The 26,236-nt window shown below is 41.2% G+C and overlaps 1 protein-coding gene across 1 annotated transcript in view; it reads right to left on the reverse strand.

The window, feature by feature from the left end:
- Positions 1-26,236, reverse strand: part of XPO5 (exportin 5) — a 42,772-nt gene that overhangs the window by 2,430 nt on the left and 14,106 nt on the right. The window contains exons 12-29 of the mRNA XM_019738445.2: positions 25,429-25,519; positions 23,986-24,114; positions 22,507-22,625; positions 18,867-19,022; positions 17,593-17,634; positions 17,184-17,273; positions 16,273-16,472; positions 15,592-15,691; positions 14,582-14,763; positions 6,756-6,856; positions 4,955-5,051; positions 4,015-4,151; positions 3,214-3,311; positions 2,667-2,713; positions 2,135-2,232; positions 1,472-1,534; positions 605-690; positions 28-135 (exon numbers count right to left, since the gene is read on the reverse strand). Of these exons, the coding sequence (XP_019594004.1) occupies positions 28-135; positions 605-690; positions 1,472-1,534; positions 2,135-2,232; positions 2,667-2,713; positions 3,214-3,311; positions 4,015-4,151; positions 4,955-5,051; positions 6,756-6,856; positions 14,582-14,763; positions 15,592-15,691; positions 16,273-16,472; positions 17,184-17,273; positions 17,593-17,634; positions 18,867-19,022; positions 22,507-22,625; positions 23,986-24,114; positions 25,429-25,519 (1,944 nt within the window). The remainder of the gene's footprint in view (positions 1-27; positions 136-604; positions 691-1,471; positions 1,535-2,134; positions 2,233-2,666; positions 2,714-3,213; positions 3,312-4,014; positions 4,152-4,954; positions 5,052-6,755; positions 6,857-14,581; positions 14,764-15,591; positions 15,692-16,272; positions 16,473-17,183; positions 17,274-17,592; positions 17,635-18,866; positions 19,023-22,506; positions 22,626-23,985; positions 24,115-25,428; positions 25,520-26,236) is intronic.

Below are 26,236 nucleotides of genomic sequence, written 5' to 3' on the forward strand. Positions count from 1 at the left end.
GGGGCGAGAAGGGGTGAATAACCATACTTGTTTGAGGAGGGGCCAGCAGAGCTGTGTGGTCGTCCTCTGGCAGGACAGAGTATCCTTCCAGGCCAGGGAATTGAAGGCTGTAATTAATAGCGCCGTACAAACATCCTAACGGAAAAGGATGAAGCATTACAACAGGAAATAAGCACATTTTCTCTGAGTATGCTTATGTAACAGGAGCTAGAGTTTTAATCGTAGGTAAGTGGGAAAATGAGCGTATTTAAAAAAGAGAAGTGAGTTTCTTGCTTTCCTCTGTGTATCAGGCACTCAAAAAGAAGGAAAAACCTCCAACACAGAAAAGGAAACCTATGTGTAGGAGGAAGACAGGGTCAGGCCTGGGGGCACTGAACACGAGGCACTGGCATCAGTGCAGCTCCGAGCTCTCCTGAGAGCCTCTGCCCATGCCAGCAGGGGGCACCCCATGACCTTGTGCTTTCCCCTCTGTTTTCTGGGGCTTTAGAAACCAGGAACCTAACTTGCATAAAGGAGTTTTACCCCCAAAACTTCCGATGGCATCCCAGAATAAGAGAAGTAGAAGCTGGGAAAGGAGAAGAACTTCACCTGCAGCCCCACCCACCTCATGCTTCATTAGGCATTTGCCCAGGTCTGTGAGCTCCGCCACGGCCGACGGGGTTACTACCTCTGTGGCCATCATCTCTTCATCTGGAAGCAGAGAACAGAGGGTTAGGCTGCATCTTTTCAGAACAGAGAAAAGCCTGTCCTGAGAGAAGCCCACCGAGGAAAGGAAGGTTGAGAACCCGGGGCTGACTGGCACTTGAGTAGCACTGGGACAGTCCCCAGCCTCATGAGGGTGCAGAAGCCCCTGCCCGTGGCAGATGTAGAGATGTATCTAGCTGCACGTTTCAGAAACAGTGGGAAACAAGGTTTTCTGGACAATTACTTAAGCAAATGGTGAGGCTCTTTTGTCACTGAACAAACATCTGCGGACCCACTGTAGTAAACACTGATTTAGTTACTGGGGATACCCTGCCACAGGAATAGGACAAAGTCCCTTCCCTGATGGGAGGTGACATTCTAGTGAGGGAGACAAATAAAAAACGAAAGCATAAATAAAACGTAATGTCATGTAGTGCTACATGCTCTGAAGAAAAATAGAGCGGAGGAGAATATAGAGTGGCTGAGGTTGCTATTTTGGATAAGCTGACCAGGGACTACCTCTCAAGGGTTGACATTTGAGCAGAGGCCCAAATGAAGCGAGGGAAAAGGCCATGTATAGTCGGGAGGCAAATCATTCTAGATAAAGGAAACAGCCAGTACAAATGCTCTGAGGTGGGAATATGCTGGGGGAATACAGCAAGAGCGCCAGCACAGAGGAAAGCCAGATGTACAACACCCCCCCCCCCCCCAGACTGCTAGGAAGTGACCTGGCTACAGAAGGGATGCTATTGAAGAGCTCGGAGGGCCACACAAGAGGCTTGCTTACCATCTCCATCTGCAGGGGGGGCAGCACTGTGGTCAGCACCTTTCTTTGAAACACAGCATGCCGCTAAAGCAAGAAAGCAGGGTTACTGGGCTACTGCCACCAGACAACAGATCCCAGACTCCCTGGGCAGGTGATGAGGAGGGAAGGGGGGGCACCGTCCAGGCACAACATCAGCCTCACTGATAGAAACAGAGGCATGTGACCAGACTGTTCTGGTTCCTCTTCAAATTTAAGTAACTGGAAGGAAATTACAAAATTTTCTGAGACTAAGTGACCACAAGAGGATACCTCATAAATCTTTGGTCTACTTTGTATTTCAAACAAATGAAATGGCCCCAAAATCAAAAAATTAACCACCTTCATGTCCAAGAACTAACTTTTTCCCGATTTTAACAAAGCTGAGAAGTTATTCCTACCTGCTATTTTCATCCTACCAAATTTTAGACCATATTTTGGCCTTAATATGAACAAATACAATTCAGCTGGCAATTCATAAAATCTCCATAGACTGACGTAAGGACCACCTAGTTTCTATCTAGTTAATTCTTTCTTATCAGTCTATCAGTATTGCTGCAAACATGCCTTCATGGGGTTGGGTGAGTGACCAGTTCTTTCTCCAGAAAAATTCGTCTCTACCACCGCTGGCTCCCACGCGCCACTTACTGATGAGCTCCATGACTTCTCGGGTTAACATCCTCACCAGCTGTTCCTCCAGCATCTCTTGAGACTCTGGGTTTTCATCTGCGGTCTCATCTTCTCCACTGCAGAAAATCGGGGGCAAGTTCCATGGGAGTGCAGAGGGGAAAGACAAGGAGAGCAGGGACCCTAACCAGAAGCTCTGCGCCCACTTCCTCCGGGCGTCTTTCTGGTCTACATTCCAAGCAAATGTTGGGAATGGACAGCAAGGATCCACTGAGGGATGTTATGACTTGTGACTCTGTCCAGCTGGCAGAGGGTACTGCATCTGAATCCTAAGTGGGTAGCATGTCTCGGCTTCTCCTAAGGCGCTGCTCTGAGTCTGCTAATGGGCACAGACAAGCCACCTATCATTCATTAGGCTGACAATGACTGTCACCCACTGCGGTTCTAGCCCTGGTCCCGCAGACCCCCTCCCCCATCCGCCACCCACTCCAAACCTATTCCCACTCCAAACTTGGCTCCAACTCATCCATCAAGGAAAAGAGATGTTCCTTACCACAGCAGGCTCCTCTGGTTGATGACTTGCCATTTTTGGGAAAGCCTCTGGGAAAACAAAAAGGAAGTAAGTGCTAGAATTGGGGAGAAAGCTGGAACAGATCATATCTAAGGTCCGTTTCATCACTAGAATTAGCCAGGGATGACAGCAGGTATCAGTGACAGAGCCTTGGGAGACCCACAAGGTTAACAAAACAGAGATGGTTTCTGTAACCTCTCCCACACCCACGAGGGCAGCAGATCAAACATTTCTTTGCTTGGACAGGATCAATAATTTTAAAATTCCTGGGTCACTCCAGACACGATCACCTCTCCTCTGTTAACAGGCTAGGAACAGAAGCTGACTCTGCTTTGTGGTGCTTTGTGGACAATTAAACCAGTTGGTTCTTGGCGGGCTGCTCAATCCACTGCAGCGACGGTGGGACGGCTGCACAGCCATCCTGGCAGGGCTTGGAGACAGCATTTTCAGGAGCTCATGACGTGCAAGACTCATGAGGCCACCCACCCTAAAACTCCTCTTCGTTACCCGTTCCTACCCAGTCTCTTACCATGTGGAGGTAGGTGAACAGAGGCCCAAGGATGGGAGACACCAGGGCTTCATAGTGCTCGGGGGGGCAGAAGAGCACCAGAGGCTTCACAAAGACCCATGCCGCCGCAGGTTAAGAAGTTTTAGCACATGCGTACACACGCCTCGCATTCTAAAGCACCCCTCACTTGCTAGGCAGTACCCTGAGCCCTCGGTCAAAGTCAACCCCCAAAGGCCTTGCAAGATGCCAAGAACATCCTGCTAATAGGCAAAAAATGTCAAGCTCTTTTCTGAAAATCCTAAGCTGCGTGGATACATTTCCATTGTACTTTTACTGTAACTGTGCTTTTTACTAGACTGCACGTTATGGGCACTGGACTGCCTGAAAGGAGGGAGGAAAAAAATAGGAGACACCCTTGTGATACATTCTCCTTGTAACTTCAGGGAAGATACTCACAAAAGCAAAAACAAACAAACAAACAAAGAACCCAAATGAGAATGAAGTATGAGAGTGCGTCTTCAAGGAGGAAGCACCTGACGAAACATACAAAAGGGATAAAAGCTTCATTTTCTGTATTTCCAAGAAGCGGGATGGTAAAGGTTTACCCCTAAGGAGAGAGCTTTCCAGGCCCCCTGGACTGCCCTCCTGTTTCTCCTGCTTATTTACTTCACTCTTCTTGTCCTTTTCACGTGTTATTATACACTGAGATAAATGATCCCATCTATTCCACGCAGCTCAGCTCTGCCTCCTCTGGTGCCCGTAAACTGTTCCTGTCTCCCATCTTCGGCCCTCTGGGTGATCTAGGGACTTTTGAAAGGATATGAAGCATGGGTCTGAGTCGGTAGTCAGGAATATTGTTCAAGTTGACGAAGGCTGAGCTGAGGAGCTGGGTGGCCAGGTGCTCCACGGTGTAGAAGTCCTGCTGCATGGAAGGGCCTGCCTTCCCCAGGATGTGGAAGCTGTAAAGACAAACCACGTGCAACGACAGACCCAACAGCTTCTCCTGCCAGCCCCGACTGCCCTGGGAAGTCTCTGTGCCATGACTCTTTGGCACAGAGAATTGCAGCCTACAACAAAACTCGTTGGCTAGAAGAGCAATTGTATTTACTCCTTAAGAGAACTTTAGTTCATCAGTATACTTTGAAGATGTGAACATAATCTTTTATCAGAAGTGAAAATCAGGCCTCTCCACCTCCCACTTTTATGGAAGCTTCTTGATAAAAGATTCAGCATCTTTTTAAAGCTAGCTGTTGGTAGCCAAAATCAACAGTAGCCTTCATTACTCGTAAGCAATATGGATTGAGTGGAGAATCTCAGTAGCGTGGCTGCTTAGAGCTGTGGCACTACAGGAGGGCCACTTCCCTCCCCAGCCCACAACCAGGACCCAAAGACAACATCGGGTCAGCCAATCCCGGTGTCCCATGAAAAGTAGGCTACAGGTAGGGAGGGAGTCTGAGAAAATGCATCCTCACCACTCTGTCTTCTGCTTTGCTCTCATCATTTTATGCCCCAGAAACAGACAAGCTGGGCATAAAATATCAAGTCAAGGCTAGGACTGAGGCACACATGACTATTATAAAAAAGCAAATGTAAGAAAACAGCCTGTTCATTTTGATTTGCCACTAGACTCATTAGTTCCCTCTCAAATTGTTGCCTCATCTTACCTAGATCTAGAATTCTAGATCAAAAGTCCAACCCATGGCCATTCCTCAACAGTGCATGTCTGGGAAGAGAACATGGAGTGGCAGCATTGGTTCCTTACCAGTTTTCATAGAGGGTAGAGAAGAAACGCTGCATTCTTTCCAAGACTGTTTTGTAAACAGGAGAGTCATTCAGTTCCAAGAGAGGCTGAGGTAATCCTACAGAGAAAGACAGGTCAGGTACATGTTGTTCTGCTGTCTAAGGTCTCAACTTGCCAACCCTACAGCGGGCAGATGTGGTTTGGGCGTGGGGGTGGGGGTGAGGAGTGCTGTAAATGCAAAGAAGCTGGCCAAGTCTTCTACCAACTGGAGGTGCTAAGAGCTGCCCTAAAGGTGATGCTACACTGTCTTAGGAGGAAAAGTTGAAATCTATTTAAGTTCCCAGGACTTCAGACTAAACCTGGGTACTCCCAAGTTTTCTGTGGGTTTTTCCAGATGAGATTTGTACCAAAATACATACAGATAACTCAAAATGATCTCTCCATAAAGCACTGGGGATGCCCCCTCCCTTTTTAAGTTGTAGAGCCTCTTTTTCAATCAAAATTTTATGTGAAGCCCAAGATGTATAATAGATCAAAATGAAACCCACTTACCTCAGTATGATAATTGCCTTAAAAGATCTGTACTTCTAATCACAGGCAATTTTACATTTCAAGTCTTGCTCATGGTTGGAAGCTGCCACACAGAACTGTTTGTCCATTCAGGTATGTTTTGGTTGGCCATATATTTCTACAGTGGGACTTCCTGGCTTAATTTGAATAACCGAATGGGGGGACGAATGGGTGGTGATGCAACATCTACTTTTTATATGAATGGCAAAACATTTCTTGGGAGTTTTTAAATTTTGTTTTGTTTTTCACTGGTGTCTGCAACATGGACCTTACGTGTAGTGGTGCCAAAAGAAATGGCCCAGGACCACGTAGGCCAAGATAGACAGACATGAGCTCTGGAAAGGCAAACTAACACCCTTCAGCACCCTGCTCCCTGGATGGCTGACTCATAGCCAGGCAGAGGTTATGGCTGGGATGAAGAGATACAGTGGTGGCAGTGATGGTGAGCCAGCACAAAGCTTCAGAGATGGGCACAACTCTGGATGTCCCCAGCGCTAACTTCCAACCACGGCCTTGCTCCTTGAGTTCCAGCCACGTGGGTCACCCCTCTCTATTCCCTGGACATACCAAGCTCTTTCCTGCACGCCTCCGCATCTTGGACCTGCCAGTCTGTTAGCCCAGAATGCTCAGCCGTCTCCTCTTGCCCCCCACTTAGCTCCTTCTCATTCTTCAAGTGTCCTCTGGGGAGCAATCTTCTGACTGCACCCAAGATTGGGCGAGGTCTACCCATGAACAGTCACAGCCACTTTCCTTCACAGCACATATCCCAATTTTGACTGCATAGTCATTCACGAATGGGAAAAATATTCTAATCCAGGAAACATGGCTTAGAAACTATTCCTTAACAATTTTTGATAACATACAATATTTTATTGATAAAAGCTCTTTAAACTTAATTGTTTTAATATTTTTCTTCATACATAAAAGACAGGAAAGCACTCTAATATCCTTCAGGTCAAAAAAACCATGGTCTATTTAGAACCTCAAAGCTCTAACACACACCACTGCCTGGAGGGGTTACCACAGGATGGGGAGGGGGGCAGGAGGGGGTCCACACAGAGGGGGTCCTAAGATAACGAAGTAAATGCACTTGTCCCTAGCGTCTGCAGGACCTCCACACATACATTTCTGAACAAACAGGTGGTCAAGGTGGTGCCAGGTGGGGAGGAGGAGACACAGGCACAGTGAGGCTGCCTGAGGAGCCCATTAAAGATAAGGTGAACTTCAAGGAAAAAAAGGCTAGATTTCTTACCTAAAATAGCAGATTTTTCCGCTTCAAGCATATCCAGAGCCTTTGTGAAAGGCTCTACCATTTTGGCTAGCATTTCTGGTGCATATAAAGTATTGTGAGTTCTAAAAGAAAAAAAGGATGCTATGTAAACTTTTCCTAGTCTGTTGCAGAAGAGGGGTTTTCACCGTGTCATTCAGTGATACTACACTTCCACACAGACAAATCTCCCTGTCAACACTACTCCTGGCAGGGGAAAGGAAAGACGGTACACACATTTAAATGTTTCCCTGGAAAAGAGAACAGACTTGAAGCTATTAAGTAGAGTTGTATAGTATACAACCTAAAAGCAATCAAAACGACAAACAAATTCTGAGGTATCTGGACAGTATCACAGACTGAAGCTAGAAAGCCAAGTTCTTTTAGACCTGCGACAGTGCTGCGGCACTGTTTTCCGACTGCCAGTGATACGGGATAAAACGTCAGAGGCATTGATTCACAGGCAGAACACAGCAGGTGGTAACAGGCCCCCATGTTACCCATGTCTTGCCTCCATGCCAAGAACATGGACCCCATGATGCTCTGACAGGTGTTTCAGCCGCCTGGAGGACCACCCACAATCCCCAACATGTGCGTCTGTTCCCCACCAAAGTGACTTACCTGAGCGGTTACTGGCTTTGTGTGATTAAGGAGGAGTGACCGTGGACCTGATCTACCTGCCATCTACATTGGTCCCTGCTGCCCACAGCAATGGCAACACCGAACAATGAGAGCCAGAGTGCGTAACTACCTACTTGTCTTTTAAAAGTTAATTATAAGACATCTCAAGCACAAAGAAAATCACAGACCATAAGAGACACCATCAAGGTTACATATTGAAGATGCATACTGAACAAATCATTTTTAGACCATGCCTATTAAAAAAAAACCTGCAACGTTTTTAAAATTTAACATATACACTTATGTTTTTTTACTTTTATCTATTTTCTTTTTATGAAACATGTACACTTATTGGTACACTAGTTTAAACTGTCTTTTAGAATGCCACTTAGTAAGGTATTTCCAGTTTATTTCTCCATCTCCCTCCTCTTTTGCTCACACAGAGAGCCCAACGATGAGCTTTTCTGTAGAGGTGTCCTGTGTACGTGTGTGACAGTTTCTCTATGGTGGACACAAACAGGCAGAACTATTGGATATTGGTCCTTTGCAATTCATGGGTTACAAATTATCTTCTCCTACTCCGTGGCCTGACTTGTTCACACTGACATTGCAATAGGCTTTACTTTTTATTTTTTAAATTCTGGTAAAATACACATAAAATTCACCATTTTTTTAAGTGTACAGTTAAGTGGTATTACATACACTCACACTGTTGTGTAACCATCACCATCATCCATTCCACATCTATTTTCATCTTGTAAAAGAAACTCTATACCTGTTAAGCAATAACTTCCCACTCCCTCTTCCCCGAGCCCCTGGCAACCACCATTACACTTTATATTTTTATGATTTTGACTATGCTAAGTACCTCATATAAGGAGGATCATACAGTATGTGAACAAAAAAGGGGCCACCCTGACAAGCCTGACAAGTTCAATAACTGAACGTAACCACATGGGATGTTTTGATCACATAAAAATTTCTAACTCAACAGGTTAGAATAGAAAGTCACATCCTAAGGCCTATATGAGATTAATCTCTACCCTGTCCATTGTTTTTGTGCATCTAGAATAACATACTTAAAATGTCAGAATGGTTTCTTTTCCAGACCTCCAAAGATAAACACCCCAGTAACTCCAACATTCCTCTTTACTATCTTCTACCCTCATACCTCTATAAACTATGTATGTTACATGTTAACTATCCTGCACCCACCAATATAAAAGTATGTATTTTCCCATTTTACTTTTCATCCGATACTAGCTATTTCCCCACTTTACTTTCTCCTGCCTCCTTAATCTGCCTCCAATGGATTTCGTGTAACCTTCCTTATGTTTTCTCCTTTGATTCTAAAGTATAAACTGCAAAACTGCTATTCCTTGGAGCATTATCTCAGTCCACTGGCCCCAAAGCTTTGGCTCAAATAAACTCTTTAAATCTTTCTTTAGGTTTGGAATTTCTTTCATCAACAAGTATTTGTTTTTTTGTCATTGGCTTATTTTACTTAGTATAATGTCCTCAAGGTTCATCCATGTTGTAGCATATTGTAGAATTTTCTTCCTTTTAAAGACCAAATAATTATGTATGTATACCATCGTGTACATAGACCACCTTTTGCTTATCCATTCATCCATCAATGGATACTTTGCTTACTTCTGTTCTAGCTATTGTGAATAATGCTGCTGTGAACATGGGTGTATAAATACCTCTTCGAAACCCTACTTTCAATTCTTTGAGTATATACCTAGAACTGGAATTGCTGAATAATATGCTAATTTTATTTTTAATTTTTTGAGGAACCACCATATATTTTGAGGAATCATCTTCCACAATGGCTGTACCATTTTACATTCCCACCAACAGTGCACAAAGGTTCTAATTTCCCCACATCCTCCCCAACACTTGTTATTTTCTGACTTTTGAGCAATCCTAATGGGTGTGAAGTGATATCCCATTATAGTTTGCATTTCCCTAATGATTCGTGATGTTGAGCATGTTTTCATGTGCTTACTGGCATTTCAGATATCTTCTGTGGAGAAATGTCTGTTCAAGTCCTTCGCCCATTTTTGAATCAGGTTGTTTTTTATTGTTCAGTTTTAGAAGTCCTCTATATGTTCTGAATATTAATCTCATACATGATTTGTAAATATTTCTCCCATTCTGTGGGCTGTCTTTTTACTGATAGTGTCTTTTAATGGACAAAATCTTAAAAATTTTCATGAAATCAAACTTGTCTATTTTTTGTTACCTGTGCCTTTGGTGTCATAACCAAGAAATCACTGCCAAATCCAATGTGAAGCTTTTGTCCTATGATTTCTTCTAAGAGTTCCATTGTTTAAGTCTTACATTAGGTCCTTGGTCGACTCTAAGTTAAGTTTCATATATGGTGTTAGGTAAGGGTCCAACTTCATTCTCTTGCATGTGGATACTCAGTTTTCCCAGCACCACCACTTATTGAAATAGGGTTGTCTTTCCCCATTGAATAGTCTTGGCACCCTTGTCAAAAATCATTTGACCATGTAGGTGAGGGCTTACTTCTGGGCTCTTTATTCCACTGGTCTATGTCTGTCTTTATGTCAATACCACAGTTTTTTGATTACTGTAGCTTTGTAGTAAGTTTTGAAATCAGAAAGTATGAGTCCTCCAGTTATTTTTCTTTTTCAAGATAGTTTTGGGTTTTTGGGGTCACTTGAGATTCCATGTGAATTTCAGGATGAGTTTTTCTGTTTCTGCCAGAAACATCATTGGGATTTTGATAGGGGTTGCACTGAATATGTAGATTGCTTTGAGCAGTACTGACATTTTAACAATATTAACTCTTCAAATCCATGAACATGGGGTATGTTTCCATTTATTTAAGTCTTTAATTTCTTTCAGGAACGTTTTATAGTTTTCAATGTATAAGGCTTTTACCTCCTTGGTTGTTAATTCCTAAGCAGTTTATTTTTTGATGCTATTGCAACTGCAATTGTTTTTGTAATTTACTTTTGAGATTATTTATTGTTAGAATATAGAAATGCAACTCATTTTTGTGTGTTTACTCTGTATTCTGCTACTTTGCCGAATTCAGACCTTTGAGCAACATAGGTTTGAATTGTGCAGGTCAACTTGTACATAGATTTTTTTTCAATTGGGATTTCCTATGTCATTTGTGAAGAGTTTTACCTCTTTTCCAGTTTGGATGCCTGTATTTCCTTCTCGCCTAACTGCTCTGCCTGGGATTTCCAGTACACGGTGTTGAATAGCAGCAGTGAAAGTGAGCGTCGTGGTCTTCTTGTTCCTGATGGTAGGGGGAGAGCTTGCCATCTTTCACCATTGAGTGTGATATAAGCTATGGATTTGTCATAAAAATCATTTTCATGTTGAGGAAGTTTGCTTCTAGTCCTAGTAAGCTGAGTGTTTTTATTGTAAGAGGATGTTCGATTTTGTCAAATGCTTTTCCTGCGTCAATTAAGATGATCACGTGGGTTTTTCCCCTTTGTTCTATTAATATGGTATATTACACTGATTCGTTTTCGTACATTGAATGACTCTTACACCAATGGCATAAATCTCACTTGGTCATGGTGTATAATCCTTTTAACATGCTATTGGACTCAGTTTGCTTGTATTTCTGTGAGGTCGGCTACAACTCTGCCTTAGCCTTCACCTTCTGCTGTGTGGGACCCAAGGATAGGTAACACGTGCCATTTACTTTTAAAAACTGCAATATACTATCTTTTTGGTTTCTGAATTAAGTTTTGCTTTGTTTTTTTGAGCGAAGATGTCTGAGACTGTGAAATGATCTCTGATAAAATCAGTTTCCTGAAAAAATTCAGTCTTAAGTTTGACAGAGAGCAGATGAACTGTTTTTTATTCTTTAATTATGATTGTGACCCCAAGAGATAAGTTAAAAAAAAAAAAAAAAAAGGGAGGGTTAGTGTATCCTATGTCAAATGTCCCTGGTGCTACAACAGTCTCGTATTCCTTCTGTTCTCCTCGCCATCTCCTCAAGGAGGAGGCACCATGGTGGCTGCGCCTCTCACAGGCAGAGGCAGGAGGACTCAGAGCACATACTGCTCTGATACCTCTGACGCAGGCCAGGTGTTCGTAAGCAGGGACAGCTACAAGCCCTAGTGACAGCACGGCTCCCAAAATAGCACCTTTCCCAATACACTTGCACGTTAGAGCTCTGTGCTTCCACATAAGAGCGACTTCTTATTGCTGGCAAAGAAAAAGGCAATCAGGTAACACAAGCCTCAGGTTTTGGACAAGCTGTACCTATCTGAAATATTCTTGTATCACCAGCTAAGAGTATAGTAACAAGACTTCATACACAAAAAGATTCCAATAGAACATATAGAAGACATACAGAAACAATGTGAGAGACTTCAAGTTAACAGAAAAGCTGTTACCATTATAAACAGATACTGATGGTAATGCACCTTTCGAGACTATCCTCTATCCAACCCACTAGGAACAACACTGTCCAACAGAAACAAAATGTAAGCCACATAAGCCATTTACAATTTTCTAGCCAGCCAAACAACATGAAAGAAACAGGTTAATCACATTTTATTTAACCTAATGCATCAAAAATCATTTCAACATGCTATCAATATTAAAAATTACTAATGAGACATTTTATATTTCTTTTCCTTGTAGTAAGTTTTTGAAATCTGGTGTGTATTTTATACTTACAGCTTATCTCAATTCAGACAGCCACATTTCAGTGCTCAATAGTCAGCCACATGTGGCTAGTGGGCTATCATATTGGCCAGTATAGCTCTAACACCTTCTTTGCTTATCAGACTATTTGACAAGTAGTTAAGACTCAGCTCCAATATACAACTGGTAGAAATATAAGTTGTAAATTAATTAGTATACCACTTTAGAAAACTACTTGGTTCCATCCATGAAAACTGAAAATACACACACCTTATAAACCAGGAATTCTGCTCCTACCTGTAGGATTCTACTTCTGCCCAACAGAAATTATGTATACACCAAAAGACATTTATAAGAATGTTAACAGCAGTACTGTTTGTAAAAACAAAATGCTGGAAACTACTCACAAGTCCATCAACACTAAATGGATAAATAAGAGACGGCATGTTCACACCACAGAATACCACACAGGCGATGAGAACGTACAAACCACAACTACACGCAATAACATGGGTGACTCTCACGAACATAACAGTGAGCAAGAGAAGCCAGACACGAAGGAGTGCACACTCCTGACGCCAGCTATTAAAGCTCGAGAAACCAGTCAGGAGCGTGGCTACCCTCGAGGGGCAGGTAACGACTTGAAAAGAGGTGCTGGGTGCGGTTGCTTCTCGCCCCGAGTGCTGATTATGCCTGTGCCCGCTTTGTGAAAACTCACCTACACACACTCTGAATTTGTGCCCTTTTACTATATATACTTGTGCCCTTACGTTCTACTTCAAGATAAAATTTACTACAACAAGACAAAACGCTACTAGCTCCAGCTGTACGCCACTCAGGAATCTAACTTCTCCGTAACTACAGTCAACATTTTGACTGACTTTAGGGTTTCCCCAAAGCATTGAACTTTTAGAAAAACATCAAGATGACAATCACGCCGTGGTTGCAGCCTCCTCACCCAACCAGGAACGACCCATTTCCAGGTCTGGGTTCTCACCACAGGGACTCTGGCCACAGGCCTACAAGGGCCAGATCCAGGAGTCTGTTACCACCTGACGTCAGCACTGCACATTTCTCTAAGCTAAAGCAGAAGCTTTTGGTTAAAAAAACCTCAATCTGGAAATAATGCTTTCCTTGACTAAATGTTTTACTGCCCTCTCAACATGCAGTAGGAACATGCAGTAAAGAAGCCGTACTTCTTTACTGAAATCTCTTTCCTCCTTTTGAAATCAGAACAAAAGATGGCCTGTTTCCAAAGACATGCCCATAATGACAACTCTTTCAGACACTCCATCCTCCCAACTGGCCAACATTCACTTTACTTCACCTTTGATTCTTAAGTTTATCGTCTAAGGGTGTCTGTTACCCGCAGAATGTCCATGAGACATGAGAAATTTGGTTTGCCCAATTGAGACTGTAAGTCAGAAATACTATGAGATATAAGAAGCAATCCAATTTTGCTTCGGCCGGTAAAAATGGAATTCTATCCAAACCCTATCCGTCTGTAGAGAGCATCTCTGAATCATCAAACATACATCAAGTAACTGTAACAAGCCTACACTTGTCTTATTTCCACTTGAATATATGAATTAGCTCTTGCGATTTGTAACAGTGATTCTCAACCTTTAATAGGCACAAGAACCACCTTGGGATCTTGTGATATTGCAGATTCTGATGTAATGTGTCTGGGGTAGGGCCCCAATTCTGCTATTGCAAACAAGTGACGCTCCTGGTCTGAGGACTCAGCTTTGAGAAGGAAAGACCTGGGAAAGGGAGGTGGGAGCACGTATCACGCCTGCCTTTGGCACAACAGCCACTGGATGTTTGGTCCATTTGATATTAAGAGTCATTATTGATAAATACAGATCGGCTCATGGGCATACCGCCCAGAGAATCACCACTACAGAAAGCAATTGTCATGCTGCCAATGAACAACTCCTTCAATGGCAAAAATTTAGACCAAATAAAACTTAAAAGTAAAAAGTAGGGATGAAGTATAAGAAGAACACAGAAGTGGCTCAAAATGAGAAAAGCCATTTTGGGATTAGCCCCACATGTTCACTAGGAATGCAAGACTTACACCAGTGAGCGCTAATGTTACCGCGTTTCCCCGAAAATAAGGCCTAGCTGGACCATCAGCTCTAATGCATCTTTTGAAGAGCAAAAACTAATATAAACCCGGTCTTATTTTAATATTATATAAGATCCGGTATGTAATGTAATGTAATGTAATGTAAATGTAATGTAATGTAATGTAAATGTAAATGTAATGTAATGTAATGTAATTAATACGATACAATGTAATACCAGGTCTTATATTAATTTTTGCTCCAAAAGACCCATTAGAGCTGATCGTCTAGCTAGGTCTTATTTTCAGGGAAACATGGTATTTTTTAAAAGAGACCTCCCCCATCCAGAAAGAAACAAGACCTAGTACTTCATTTACCACCACCATGATCTGAAGAAATATAAACAGATGCAGCTCTTGCGATCTTAAGGTAAAAAACAATAAACAACAGAGAAAAACCATTATTCCGACTCACCTTATAAGGGCAAGCAAATTGTCAAGAAGTTTCAGAATCTGTTCTGTGCAGGGGTTACGGAAGACTGGATTTCCAGTGGGCGTATAACCCACCACGAATCCCCCAGCTTTGGCCTCTTCGAGGTCGGTGGGCCAGCAAGTTCGTTTCACCACACCCAGAATGCTATATACACAAAAGCTCATCTACGGAAACACATGCAAGGTAACATAAAAGGGAAAGAAGACAGTGCTATTAGATATAAGGTTACGGCAAAAATGATACAGAGGCTAGAGAGAAGGAAAAGACCCCCAGCCCCACCTGTCCCTTCCTTTAAGGTCAAGTTCAAGAGGGGTCCTTTCATTGCCATCTTAAGGTACAGTGAGTGGTACGTTCTAGAAGTTTCCTTTCATGAGGATGTCCTTCCAGAGGCTGCAGTGAGCATTGCAGAACCCCAGTTAGAAGGTGGCTTGGACATGCTTCAAAAAAAAGCGTTTAGACTGACAACATTTTATCTTGATTTTGAGTTGACCTTACACCCTCTGGCTTAGGCCTTGGCAGCTTTTGCCCTCATCCGCACTCACATTACTCTTAACCAACTTCCTACTTGCCAGGTTAATTAATATGACTTTTGCCATAATGGAGCCAGGAATAATGCTGATTTGAACAGCAAAGAACTGAAAAATCTCAGGTTTGCAAGTTAAGCCATCTTTCAGGACTTTTTACATGCCAGAGAGCAATGGCAGGGAGGACTCACCCTGCGGACCCAGTTCTGACCTACTTCCTCATTATACCTGCCGTCTTCAGAGCTATTTACAGATCCTTAAAGCCAAAATAATGACTTCATAGAAAAGACCATCTGCTCTGCTGTGGGAACTAAGTCAAGAATTCAACACTAAAGAAGAAAAGAAAGGAGAAGCTTAGGGAAGTGAAGATTCCTAGATTTGTCACCCGTATAGAAAAACATAAATGACAACACCCAACTCCTACCCGTGACCAATTCGACTTCCCAGTCCCAGGAGAGGCTTACTCACTCGTGCACGATTTAAGCCACAGGGATCCTCCAGGCCCGAGTCACAGCTTTTCCGATCTGCACCCACGTAGGCAATAAATGCATCGACATCTGACAGCACTCTGAAGGTTGGGGGGAAAGACAAGTTATGCCACGATTTAAGCAAGGACAATTTCTTTCACAAGAGCTAATAAGCTATGACTGTTTGGCGCCAACGAGCAGTTGTTACAGTGCAAGGAGTTTAATCACATTAATTGTCAGCTTTCATTTGAAAGCTTAAACTTCTCTTCCGATGTCTAAATGTTATTAGCAACACTTTATGAATCTGAAAGGATATAGTATGAGAAGGCTGCGTGGGCACAGATGAGTGTGTGTGTGGGGCTGATTATGTGTGGCCCCTATTGGCTGTTCTCATTTCTCCACATGTGCCGGTGCTACAACGCAGACACCGCAGATCTCATTCTGTGGCCTCCCAACCCATATGATCCATTTTCACTCATTTCTTCGTCCTCCCTACACTTCTGTTCAACAAGGGGTTATTTTCAGCAATTAGAGTACAAGACTGCTTTGAGAGACCTTCAGATATCACATTGATCATGAGATTACGCCTCGGTATCTTTACATCCCCACCCTGGGCATAGCTCTTGAAATGGAATGGGGTGCTCAAGTGCAGTGCCAGTCAGTGGCAAAGGATCTCCTCTACCTGTGCATGTCTTCAGAAAGCCAGATGCTGGCCACTGGTGCCATCAGCTCCTCCAGGAACACCTTCTGACGCTCATAGTTCTTGAATTGGTTGCTAATGAGAACCAGCGCTTCCATGAGGGCACACTTCTCCATTTGTGTCAGGAGTAGCTCATTGGAGAGGAGTTGCTTCACATGGTTATAAAGCATGTCAAAATTGGGCTGCAGATCAATAGGAAAAGAAAAATAGAGGTGGTAAAGTCTGATTTTCAGAGAGAGGTGGTCACTCATGGAAGGTGGAAAGAGGACCAAAGCATCCCAGGAAGGTCAGGCCTATAAGACTGTCTTTAGTAATGCAGGTATAATGTTCCTTTGCTTGGACAAGCAAAGCAATTTAGGCAGAAGGTGGCTCCTATCTTTAGTATTTAGATAACTGCACTTTCCCATACGACGACTATGAAAACAATTTGTCTTTTCTCTACATCAACTTTTATAGTATCTTCACAAAGAGCAGTTTGTTTACATGTGTACACACACACACTGCTGTGTGTTCACAGAAGAAATTTTTGGTTAATTTATAATCTGGAGTAGTGCTAAATTTCTTCTAGAAACCCTCCAAAAAATATTGGGGTTCACATTTGGCTTCTCTAGAGATTGGGCACATCACCTGGCAATAATAGTTAAGAACATCACATAGTAAAGGAGCGTACACTGACGGGGAAAACGTGGCCATCCATACGGAAGAGAACTATTCATTTTGGGAACACTTTGCATTTTTAACTTCGTTACTAAGTAGGAGAGGAAGAAGACATCAATTTAAGAACGCTTACCCTTAGCAAAGCTACAGCTCCTAGTTTGCCCTTTACATGAGGTATGAATAGGGCTGCATTGACAGAGAAACGTAACCAAACTTGACAGGTCTCAGTGGCTTACCAGTACAAGCTGGGGGTAGTCACGACATATCTTGATGATGGAGGAACAAGCATGTCTCCTCACATTCCTCACTGCCCGGGTTCTGGGGGCCTGGGAAGAGATATTGAACAAACTTGGAGCCACTTTTAATATAATTTACAGATGCTGTACAGAATCATGTAAATACCTCTTTCAGAGACAAATTAACAATCAATTTTCGTAACTGTGGGAACACGATGGAGTGACATTTATAGTCACCATGAATCCACGTTTACTGTTTGCCCTAGAGTATCTCCAGTACAAAACAACTTATCCTATGACCATCCCCTGCCTTTACTAACCCCTTCTACTTAAAAAAAAATGTACACATTAGGCATTCATACTTTTGCTCTCAGAAGTTAGAATTTATTGGTTGAATTAATGGTCTTACCTTACTTTCTTCGACAGTTTCAAAAGTGACAGATGAAAACAGCTAAGGGGAAGGAAAAAAAGGTCACTCATCAGTCCCAAATGCATAAAGTTATTTTAAACAGAAGTTATAAAGTTTCCAACAAAATCCGAAGTGTTACAGTATGGTAACAAAAGGGCTTTCAATTGGCATTATTACAAAGTTTCAGATGTTCCCTTTCTCAGATAACTACAAGAGGCCCGAGAGTCACAATTTTACCACTAAACATTTTATAAAGATAAAGGTTACAGAATCCTAGCACCATCTATGCCATCACGCAAACACTCAGCTATGGTAATGCCTCTTCCTTCTCTTTCTACTAAAAGTTAGTGATCTACCCTCCCTGGTTCCATTGCGTAAGTTCCCATTTACTCTTTAACCCAACACAATATGATTGCTGCCCTCGTCACTATGATGGAATAACATACTAACAAAGGTCTAATTGAGAAACCCAGTGGACATTCTCCAGTTCTTAGAGAATTTCTGTTGCAACAAATGAATCCACCTTTTTGAAGTTCTACTGGCCTTTGTCACACAACATTTTCCCCATTTCTATCTCTTTTTTCTTCTTTGGGGCTTCTCATTCTTTCCCTCCACCCCCAGTGGTGGTGATCTCCAGGGTTCCCTGCTTGAGGCACACGTCTTAGTCTACAGACATAACCCTCTTTCCTAGGGCTTCACCTCTACTCTTGGCACTTCTATGATGATGCTGCCTTAATTTTACCTTGTAATTTTCTAGAGTCTAGACCTTTAAACCTCCAATAGCCAATGAGGTGTCTCCACTAGTTGTTGTACATATACTTTAAACACAGTATTTACTCCCTTCTGTTCCTTACTTCTAATCTCCCTCCTGGATCCAGCATTCTCACTCCAGTGGTGCTCCACTACTCACAGTCACCTCAGCTGAAAACCTGAAAACTGCATATTGACCTTTCCTCTGACCAATACCCTCTCAATCTGACAGCACACTCCGATTCCCTTCCTTTAGGTATTCTTTTCCATTTCTCACTGGACACATCTATTACTTGCCGTGCCACACAGATACATCTGTTTATGTGACTTTCTTCCCAAACAGAGTGCTCCTAAGGGTAAAGCTTTTCCTCTAGCATGGTACCTGATCCACAGTAAGTACTGAGTAAATATTCGATAAATGAATAAACGGCTGTCTATTAGCTTGTTTCACACAATTTCGAAAAGTTACAAAAAAATTAGCTTTGAAATGCCAAAATAAAGTTTACAAAGGAGACGGAGTTTACCTTAGAGAAGACCTGGGGCAGGAATTCTGGTCTGTAGGTGACAAATGGAAAGAGTGCTGAGACATCAGTGAGGACACAAGACAGAATGAGGGGGTCCTTGGTGTCAAAGTTCAGGACCATCTGTAATAGCTCTATTCCATCATTAACAGGGATTTCCTGTAACACAGACATGAAAAGGAGGTTGACACGGCTGATAACCACTTTCACTGAACTTCCTTTGGACTCTAATTTATAAATACATAATACAGTTGCCACATGTTTGTTTTTTTGTTTTTTTTTTTACTGCATTTTAACCCTTAAAATTCTGAGCATTACCCCATTTTACTAAGAATTGTCATATATGATGCCACCATGAGCTATCTTAGGGATACCGCATCTCCTATATATACATGATAAAAAACTGAGAATATTTTTAATTCTTCACCATTGTAAATAATGCTAATATACATGTTTGCAAAAAAATTTTTGGCTACATTATCAGTTGTTCCACTTGAATAAGAGACTTTTGGGGATGGCTGGAATTACTGGGCCAAAAGGTCTGAATATATAAGTCAAGTTGCTTTTCTTCTTTATAGGTTGTATTAATTAATTCTGTATCCATTAATGTGTCCCTTCTTACCATGTTCTCAGCAGAGTTTATTGCCTAAAACTTTTACTTATTTAGTAAGTAAAACAATTAAGTTTATTTAAATTTGTATTTCATCGATTTATTAGGTTGAGGTTTTCCTTTTTCATATGTATTAACACTTCAGTTTCTCCTCTATATATTATCTGATCATATCTTTTGTCTATTTCTCCACTGGGTTCTAGTGTTTTTATCAATTTATACAAAAATGTGACTGTGAAATATTCCCAGCCTTTGAAACACTAGAAGCAATACTTTAATAACCCTCTGTACGACCATGCTGAGAACCACGATGTAAGTGGTGGCTCTGGGAGCGTACCCTCCTTTTCAGCCATCAAGGCAGCCACTATCCCGAATCTGGTGTTCATACTGTCACAGATTCCTTCATTTCTGGGTACTTTTGCCACAAATGTCCATATTCGTAATTACACAGTATTGTATGCTTACTTTGTGGCTGGCTATTTTGGGTCAACATTATGTTTATGAGAATCACCCTTATTCATAGAATAACCCTAGTTCATTTTCATTGCTCTATGAATATATTACAATCTATTCTACACAAGCTATTGTTAGACATTAAGTGTTTTTATTGGCTTAACACACAAGGCTTCTATGAATATTGGTGGCTCAGTACACATGCGGAGTTCCTTCAGAGGCCAGATGTAAGAGTGGAATTGCTGGGTTGTAAGGCTACGTGTCTTCAACTAGACATTGCCAAATTATTCTCCAAAGCTGTGGTGATATCAATTATACTCTAAAAGCAATGTTTAAGGGAGATGAGCTTTTTACAGTTAAAGATATCAACCCCATCCATATTTATTGCAAATATTGTTCCAAGATTGTCATTTAAAAGTTTATTTTACAAGTTAAAAAACATATGTAGTTAAAGCCATTCATTTTTTTTATTATTACTTTCATTGTTTTTCAACTTAGGAACCTTTCCCTAACGTTATTTATTAAATGATCCAATCATTCTCGATATTTTTGGGATGCTTATTTATGCTCCAAGTTGTCCTGGGGCTATTTTGCTCCAATGAACTGTGTCTAACGCCAGTTCCACAATGCTTTAAAATACTGCAGCTTTATATTTTACAATCTGAGGCAAATCAGTCATCATCTTCAAAATGTGATTTTTTTTTCTCTCCAAAGCTATTTTCTACATTAATCTATTGCAAAAGTAAGGCTCTACCTAATATTCTTGCGTACATACTACAGGGAATACAAGCTCAACTAATTCCAATACGGATGAGATGAGTAGCTTTTCAATCTTTTTCCTTCCCATTTTTTTTTTTTTAAAGGAGGGTGCAGCTCGAAGTGGCCCATGCAGGGATCGAACCAGCAACCTTGGTGTTAGTAGCAACGCGCTCTAACCGATTGAGCTAACCAGACGCTCGCTTTTCAATCTTTTTACCCAAAGAAGCTCTTGGTCAAATTCTTTCACATAATAAGAGCTGATCTGTTCTGACTGACCCAGGGTGAGAGTGGGGCAGAAACCGAGCAGTTTGCAAAACCACTGGCCTAGTTAATGCTCTGCCAAGTCAGAAATTGATAGCAGCAAGTGGGAATGAAGCAGGCTGAGATGTCACTTGCACACTCTTGGGATTTATAATGTGTTACAGCTTCATTAACAAGCAGGTGAATAATTTAATCAGATATCCAAACACTCATCTCTTTTGGTTAGGAATGCTTACTCTGACCCATTTCATTTTGGTGAGGAAAAAGGTTTTAAAGTCAGGTTTACTTTAAGTCATTAAGAAGCCTAAATAATACCATCTAGGATTCTCCTAAGGAAAAAGAATCTAGTTCTATTTGTTTTTCTCCCCACCATTGGTTATGAATCCTGTCACATTTCTAATTGTTACCTATGCTTTGTCATAGCCCACATCTTTCTTGTATATACTCGTACATTCCAAACTTTTTTTGGTACTTTTTGACCAACTACTATCATATTCAAGGACTTAACTGTAAAATCCAGCGCACAACCAACTAGGTACCGCCACCCGCACCCCCAACACTGCCAGTCCTTTCATATACCTTAAAGACAAGTACTTGACAAACCCTGAACATTTCTTTCTCCTGCCTTCGAGAAGGATCATACCCACGTATCTGGATCCATTTTAAGGTGTCTAACTTAAAAAAATGCCAGGAAACAGCAGGGCCATTTCCCTTGATTTAATAAAGGGCTTTCTTGATTTGTTCCACTTACTAAAACATAAGTCCCATCCCAACTTGAAAAAAGACTAACACAGTGAAAAATACAGGATCCAAGCAGGGTTTCCCACCTAGATTTTGGAACAAACTCAGAATGCCATCATTTCAAACTGAAGTGAATCAGTATCAAAACAGAGGAAATAATGATGCTAAGATCTAATTTGTTAATATGCCACTTGTAAGAAAAAGCACTATATTCCACTTATCTTGAAGGGACTTAGATTCTTTCTACTACAACTAATCTAGAATAACTAAAATGTAATTACCCCAAACTGAGTGTTCCAACTATTTACATCTAATTTGCATAGTTAGTATGGTATATGCTATCATCTCATTCATTATAGCTTCATCTAAGATAGTGTTGTAAGAGAAGGGTGATAGGTAACATGAAGCATAGAAAAACAAGACCAATTAGTCAGTTACTCAGGAAAGAGAGACACTGATCACCCAACATGAATATTCTGGTCAGTGTGGCATCAACAGAAAAAGATGCTTAAGGGCAAATATCTCAAGTTTTTCCAATTCAAGGTTTCCATCACTGTCCTCCCTGCAATTGTTATCCTACCTGTGGTTCACTGTGCTAGTAGGCTCATCTTATTATCCCCTTCGAATGAATACTAAACATTGTAGGGCTTAGAGTTTGCTCTGCTATTTACTAACCATGTGAACTTAAGGATGTTAGTTAACCTCTCTGAAATCTGTTTCCTCTTCTGTAAGATGCACATCCACAGATTTTCCTATCCCTCTGCCAGTTTTTAAAAAATCAAAATCATTACACAGTCAGCATGGGAAACAGTTACTTACTTCTTTGTCTAGTGTTCGAAACATCTGGTTGATCACACTTTCCAAAAAAACAGTCATGGCTTCCCACTGCACAAAGGAAGGTGAGAAGATGGAGCAGAGGCCGCTTTCTCCAGTTCCAGCTGTAGGAAAACAGTGTTTTAAAACACACACACACACACACACACACACACACACACACCCGCCCCCAACACTGTAGGACCACAGAAGACACAGAGATAATGGGGCCTGAGAGCCCACCTGGCCCTCTCAGCCTGGAAAAAGAAAAGGAACAAAAAGGAGAAAGAAGTCCCTATCCTGCCTCCACCTCTTACAATGAGCTGTTTTAATTCACCTCTGTGAGCCTTGTCTATAAAAACCATTTTGAGTATTGCATGAAAATATACATGCAAGCATCAAAAACAAGTGTCTGGCCAATTAGAGGCAATTGATAAATATTAATCTCTCCTTTCCTCCTTCTTTATAATGTGTCCATGGGAATCTAAATAATTAAGATATTTGAAACCGTAAATAATCCTTCCAACAATTGCTGTAAGATACAAAATCCAGTAGCCTCAGGACAATTGCAAGGGCTGTTTCGAGAACTGTGCCACCCTCCAAGTTTACAAGTATCATCAGACCACATCTCTCAAACAGCGAGGCACAGGCAAAAAGATTTACCAATTACTTCTCCTGCTTCCATTAGTGCTTCCACTTACTAGCTTCATCTTGGTGCCACATATTTGACCCTCTGCAAACATGTGCATTACCAGATACCAAGGACCTTCAGAGTCAATTGCAAATCATGGAATTTAGCTGAATATTAAATACCATGAATGTCAAGTAACTAAGGTTCTTAGTAACTGACCATTAATGTGGACCTTTTCTAAAGCAGCGATTTACACTCTCTCCTGCTTTATTAGTCCTGTCACCCACAGCATCAGTGAGATGACAGAGAGAAGACATGGAGTACAGAGAAACGACCTAGCTTATGCATTTGTAGAGGGGGATTACTTTGATTTTATATAAAGTGGCATTCCCCAAAGGCTGTGAGGAGGATGGGTGATATGGGAAGCCCCGTTATGCCTGACACACAAGACATTCTTTCTGAGTTTAGGAGTGGTGCTATGTGTAAGCTTTAAAAAGCTTAAAAAGCTTAAAAACATTAGGTCTAGACATTTAATTTGTTAAGATGGTACCGGAAGTGAAGTAATAAAGTCAACAATAAACAACTAGTTAATTTTGCTAAAAAAGAAAAATTCTGGCAAAGCTGACAGGGACATAGTTTTGCCCTAATTAAAACAGATGAAAAATTTAGTGTTATCTGCTTTCTCTGTGTACAAATGAAAAGGCTCACTCCCTAGGATGGAATTGGGCAGTACATTAAAAGCGATTTTTCAACACGATTAGCATATTGTTCTGAAGTGTGGCTCAGAAGAGTTACTTCCTATGTACAGTTTTGATACATTATTTCACTAATGTTCAGACATAAAAAAAACTTACAGTTCATGGATCCAGTATCAATGGAAGTTGACAGCTGATACTTTAGCCATTCCCCAGCCATCTGGAAGCTAGTCTTGGGATCCAAACGACATGCTAACCTCATTACCTCTCCTTGTTGGGCCCGGGAGGCTGCCAAGAGAAAGACGTGAACCAATAATTGGTATATAATAGGTACTTTATTAATGTTCATTCATTTATCCATCCCAAGGGGAAAATGTTCAAAGAGATTCGGTTTTGCAGACATGTGCTTTGAATGTAACAAATGTTCAATAAAGCTTTGTTTAACAAATCCAGAAATTTTCACACAAAAAAAATTCTCTCTGGAAGCTGCTAGATCCTATAAGTGGCAAACTAAAAGTGGTCTCCCATTTCTGTTAGAATTGAAAGGAGATCAGGTTGGTACAGATATAAAATGTTGAGGCTGCTGTGGAAATAGTCTGGCAGTTCCTTAAAATATTAAACATGGAATTACCCTATGATTCAGTAATTCCCTTCCTAGGCATATACCCAAGAGAAATAAAAACATAAGTACACTAAAAAACTTGTACACCAACGTTATAGCAGCATTATTCTAAATAGCCAAAAGTGGAAACAACTCAAATATCCATCCACTTATGAATAGATGAATAAAATGTATATATCCATACAATATCATTGGCAATAAAAAGAAATGAAGTATTGATATATGCTATACCATCACTATTAAAAACATTATGTTAAGTGAAAGAAGGCAGTTACAAAAGACCACACATTGTATAATTCCATTTATATGTAATGTTCAGAATATAGAAACACAAAGGGAATTAGTGGTTGCCCAAGGCTGGGAACGGATTGGGAGCTGACTGCTAATGGGTATAGGGTTTCCTGGCATCATGAAAATGTCCTAAAACTGATTTGAGATAATGGTTGCAGAACTTGGAAAATATGAAAAGCCATTGAACACGCTAACTATGTATACAGTTTATGTATACTATAAATGGGTGAGTTGTATCGTAAATGAATATATCTTAATAAAGCTGGTGTTAAAAAAAAAAAGTGAGGGGGGAAATCAGGCTTCAGAAAACCCAGAACAGAATTAGAATATTAGGTTATATGGGTTTTTTTCTTTCTTTCTTAGAAGACCCACAAGGTAAAATGGTATTTAATCCTAAGTATATGAAAAAATTTCAGGAGTGCCTTACATATAGTCACTATCTTCTAAACATCAATGTCCAAAGACAGGTGTGTGTGTGTGTGTGTGTGTGTGTGTGTGTGTGTATGTGTAAGAAAGAATACTAGGCTTGGAATGAGTGCAATCCTATCACCCTCTGCAATGAGATTAAACAGACTGCTGTCCAGATTTGGGGCTCTTTAATACAGAACCCCAAAGGTCACGTGCCATGACTCACAACACTAGGTGCCGTTCTGAGACTGCTGGGAGAAATTCCGGTCTGTATCACTTACAGTTGAAGAAAGCATTGAAGTCCTCATCGCTATCAAAATCAAACCGAGAATATTCACAACTAGGGCTGTCCGTTTTAGAGGGAAAGCCCATCTGGAAAGAAAAGATAGTTGGGGTCAGGGATGAAAATGGACACTCACCAAAAGAGTCTTAAACTCTAGGAGCTCAAGTATTTTTTAATCTGTTTAAGACGAGTGAAGGGTTTACATGAGATATTTTATGATCAATAACTGCATCTGGTCTGCTCTAAGTGCACAGTTTGCTCCCAATTCCAGTAATCCTGAGAGTGGTAGAAAGGAGACACTTGTATTTGATGCTCTCTTTCAGGTTCCTCAGGGAAAATTAAATTCTGTAATTTGTTAAGGGTCTTTGAGTATAAAAATGTCCCAAGACAAAGCGCCAATACAGCATGCAATAAGTAAAAAAGAACAGAGAACTATGTCTCCTGAACCCTGGAAACAAGCATGGAATTTTGTATGTCTTTTTTTCTTTTTTTTTTTAAACTTTTATTTATTTAAGTGTGTTTTTCCGGGACCCATCAGCTCCAAGTCAAGGAGTTGTTTCAATCCAGTTGTGGAGGGCGCAGCTCACAGTGGCCCATGTGGAGATCAAACCAGCAACTTTGTTAAGAGCACCGCGCTCTCACCAACTGAGCTAACTGGCTGCCCCAGGAGTTTGTATGTTTTATCAAAAAGTACTGAAGACCATGGCAGACAATTAGAACACATGTGCTATGTGCTAAGTGAATTCCTAGAAGAAATAAGGGGACCTTTGAATGGGTCCCATTCTATGATTTTACAAATCAAGATT

This window comes from Rhinolophus sinicus, linkage group LG05 (genome assembly GCF_036562045.2).
Source record: "Rhinolophus sinicus isolate RSC01 linkage group LG05, ASM3656204v1, whole genome shotgun sequence".
NCBI classification, from domain to species: Eukaryota; Metazoa; Chordata; class Mammalia; order Chiroptera; family Rhinolophidae; genus Rhinolophus; species Rhinolophus sinicus.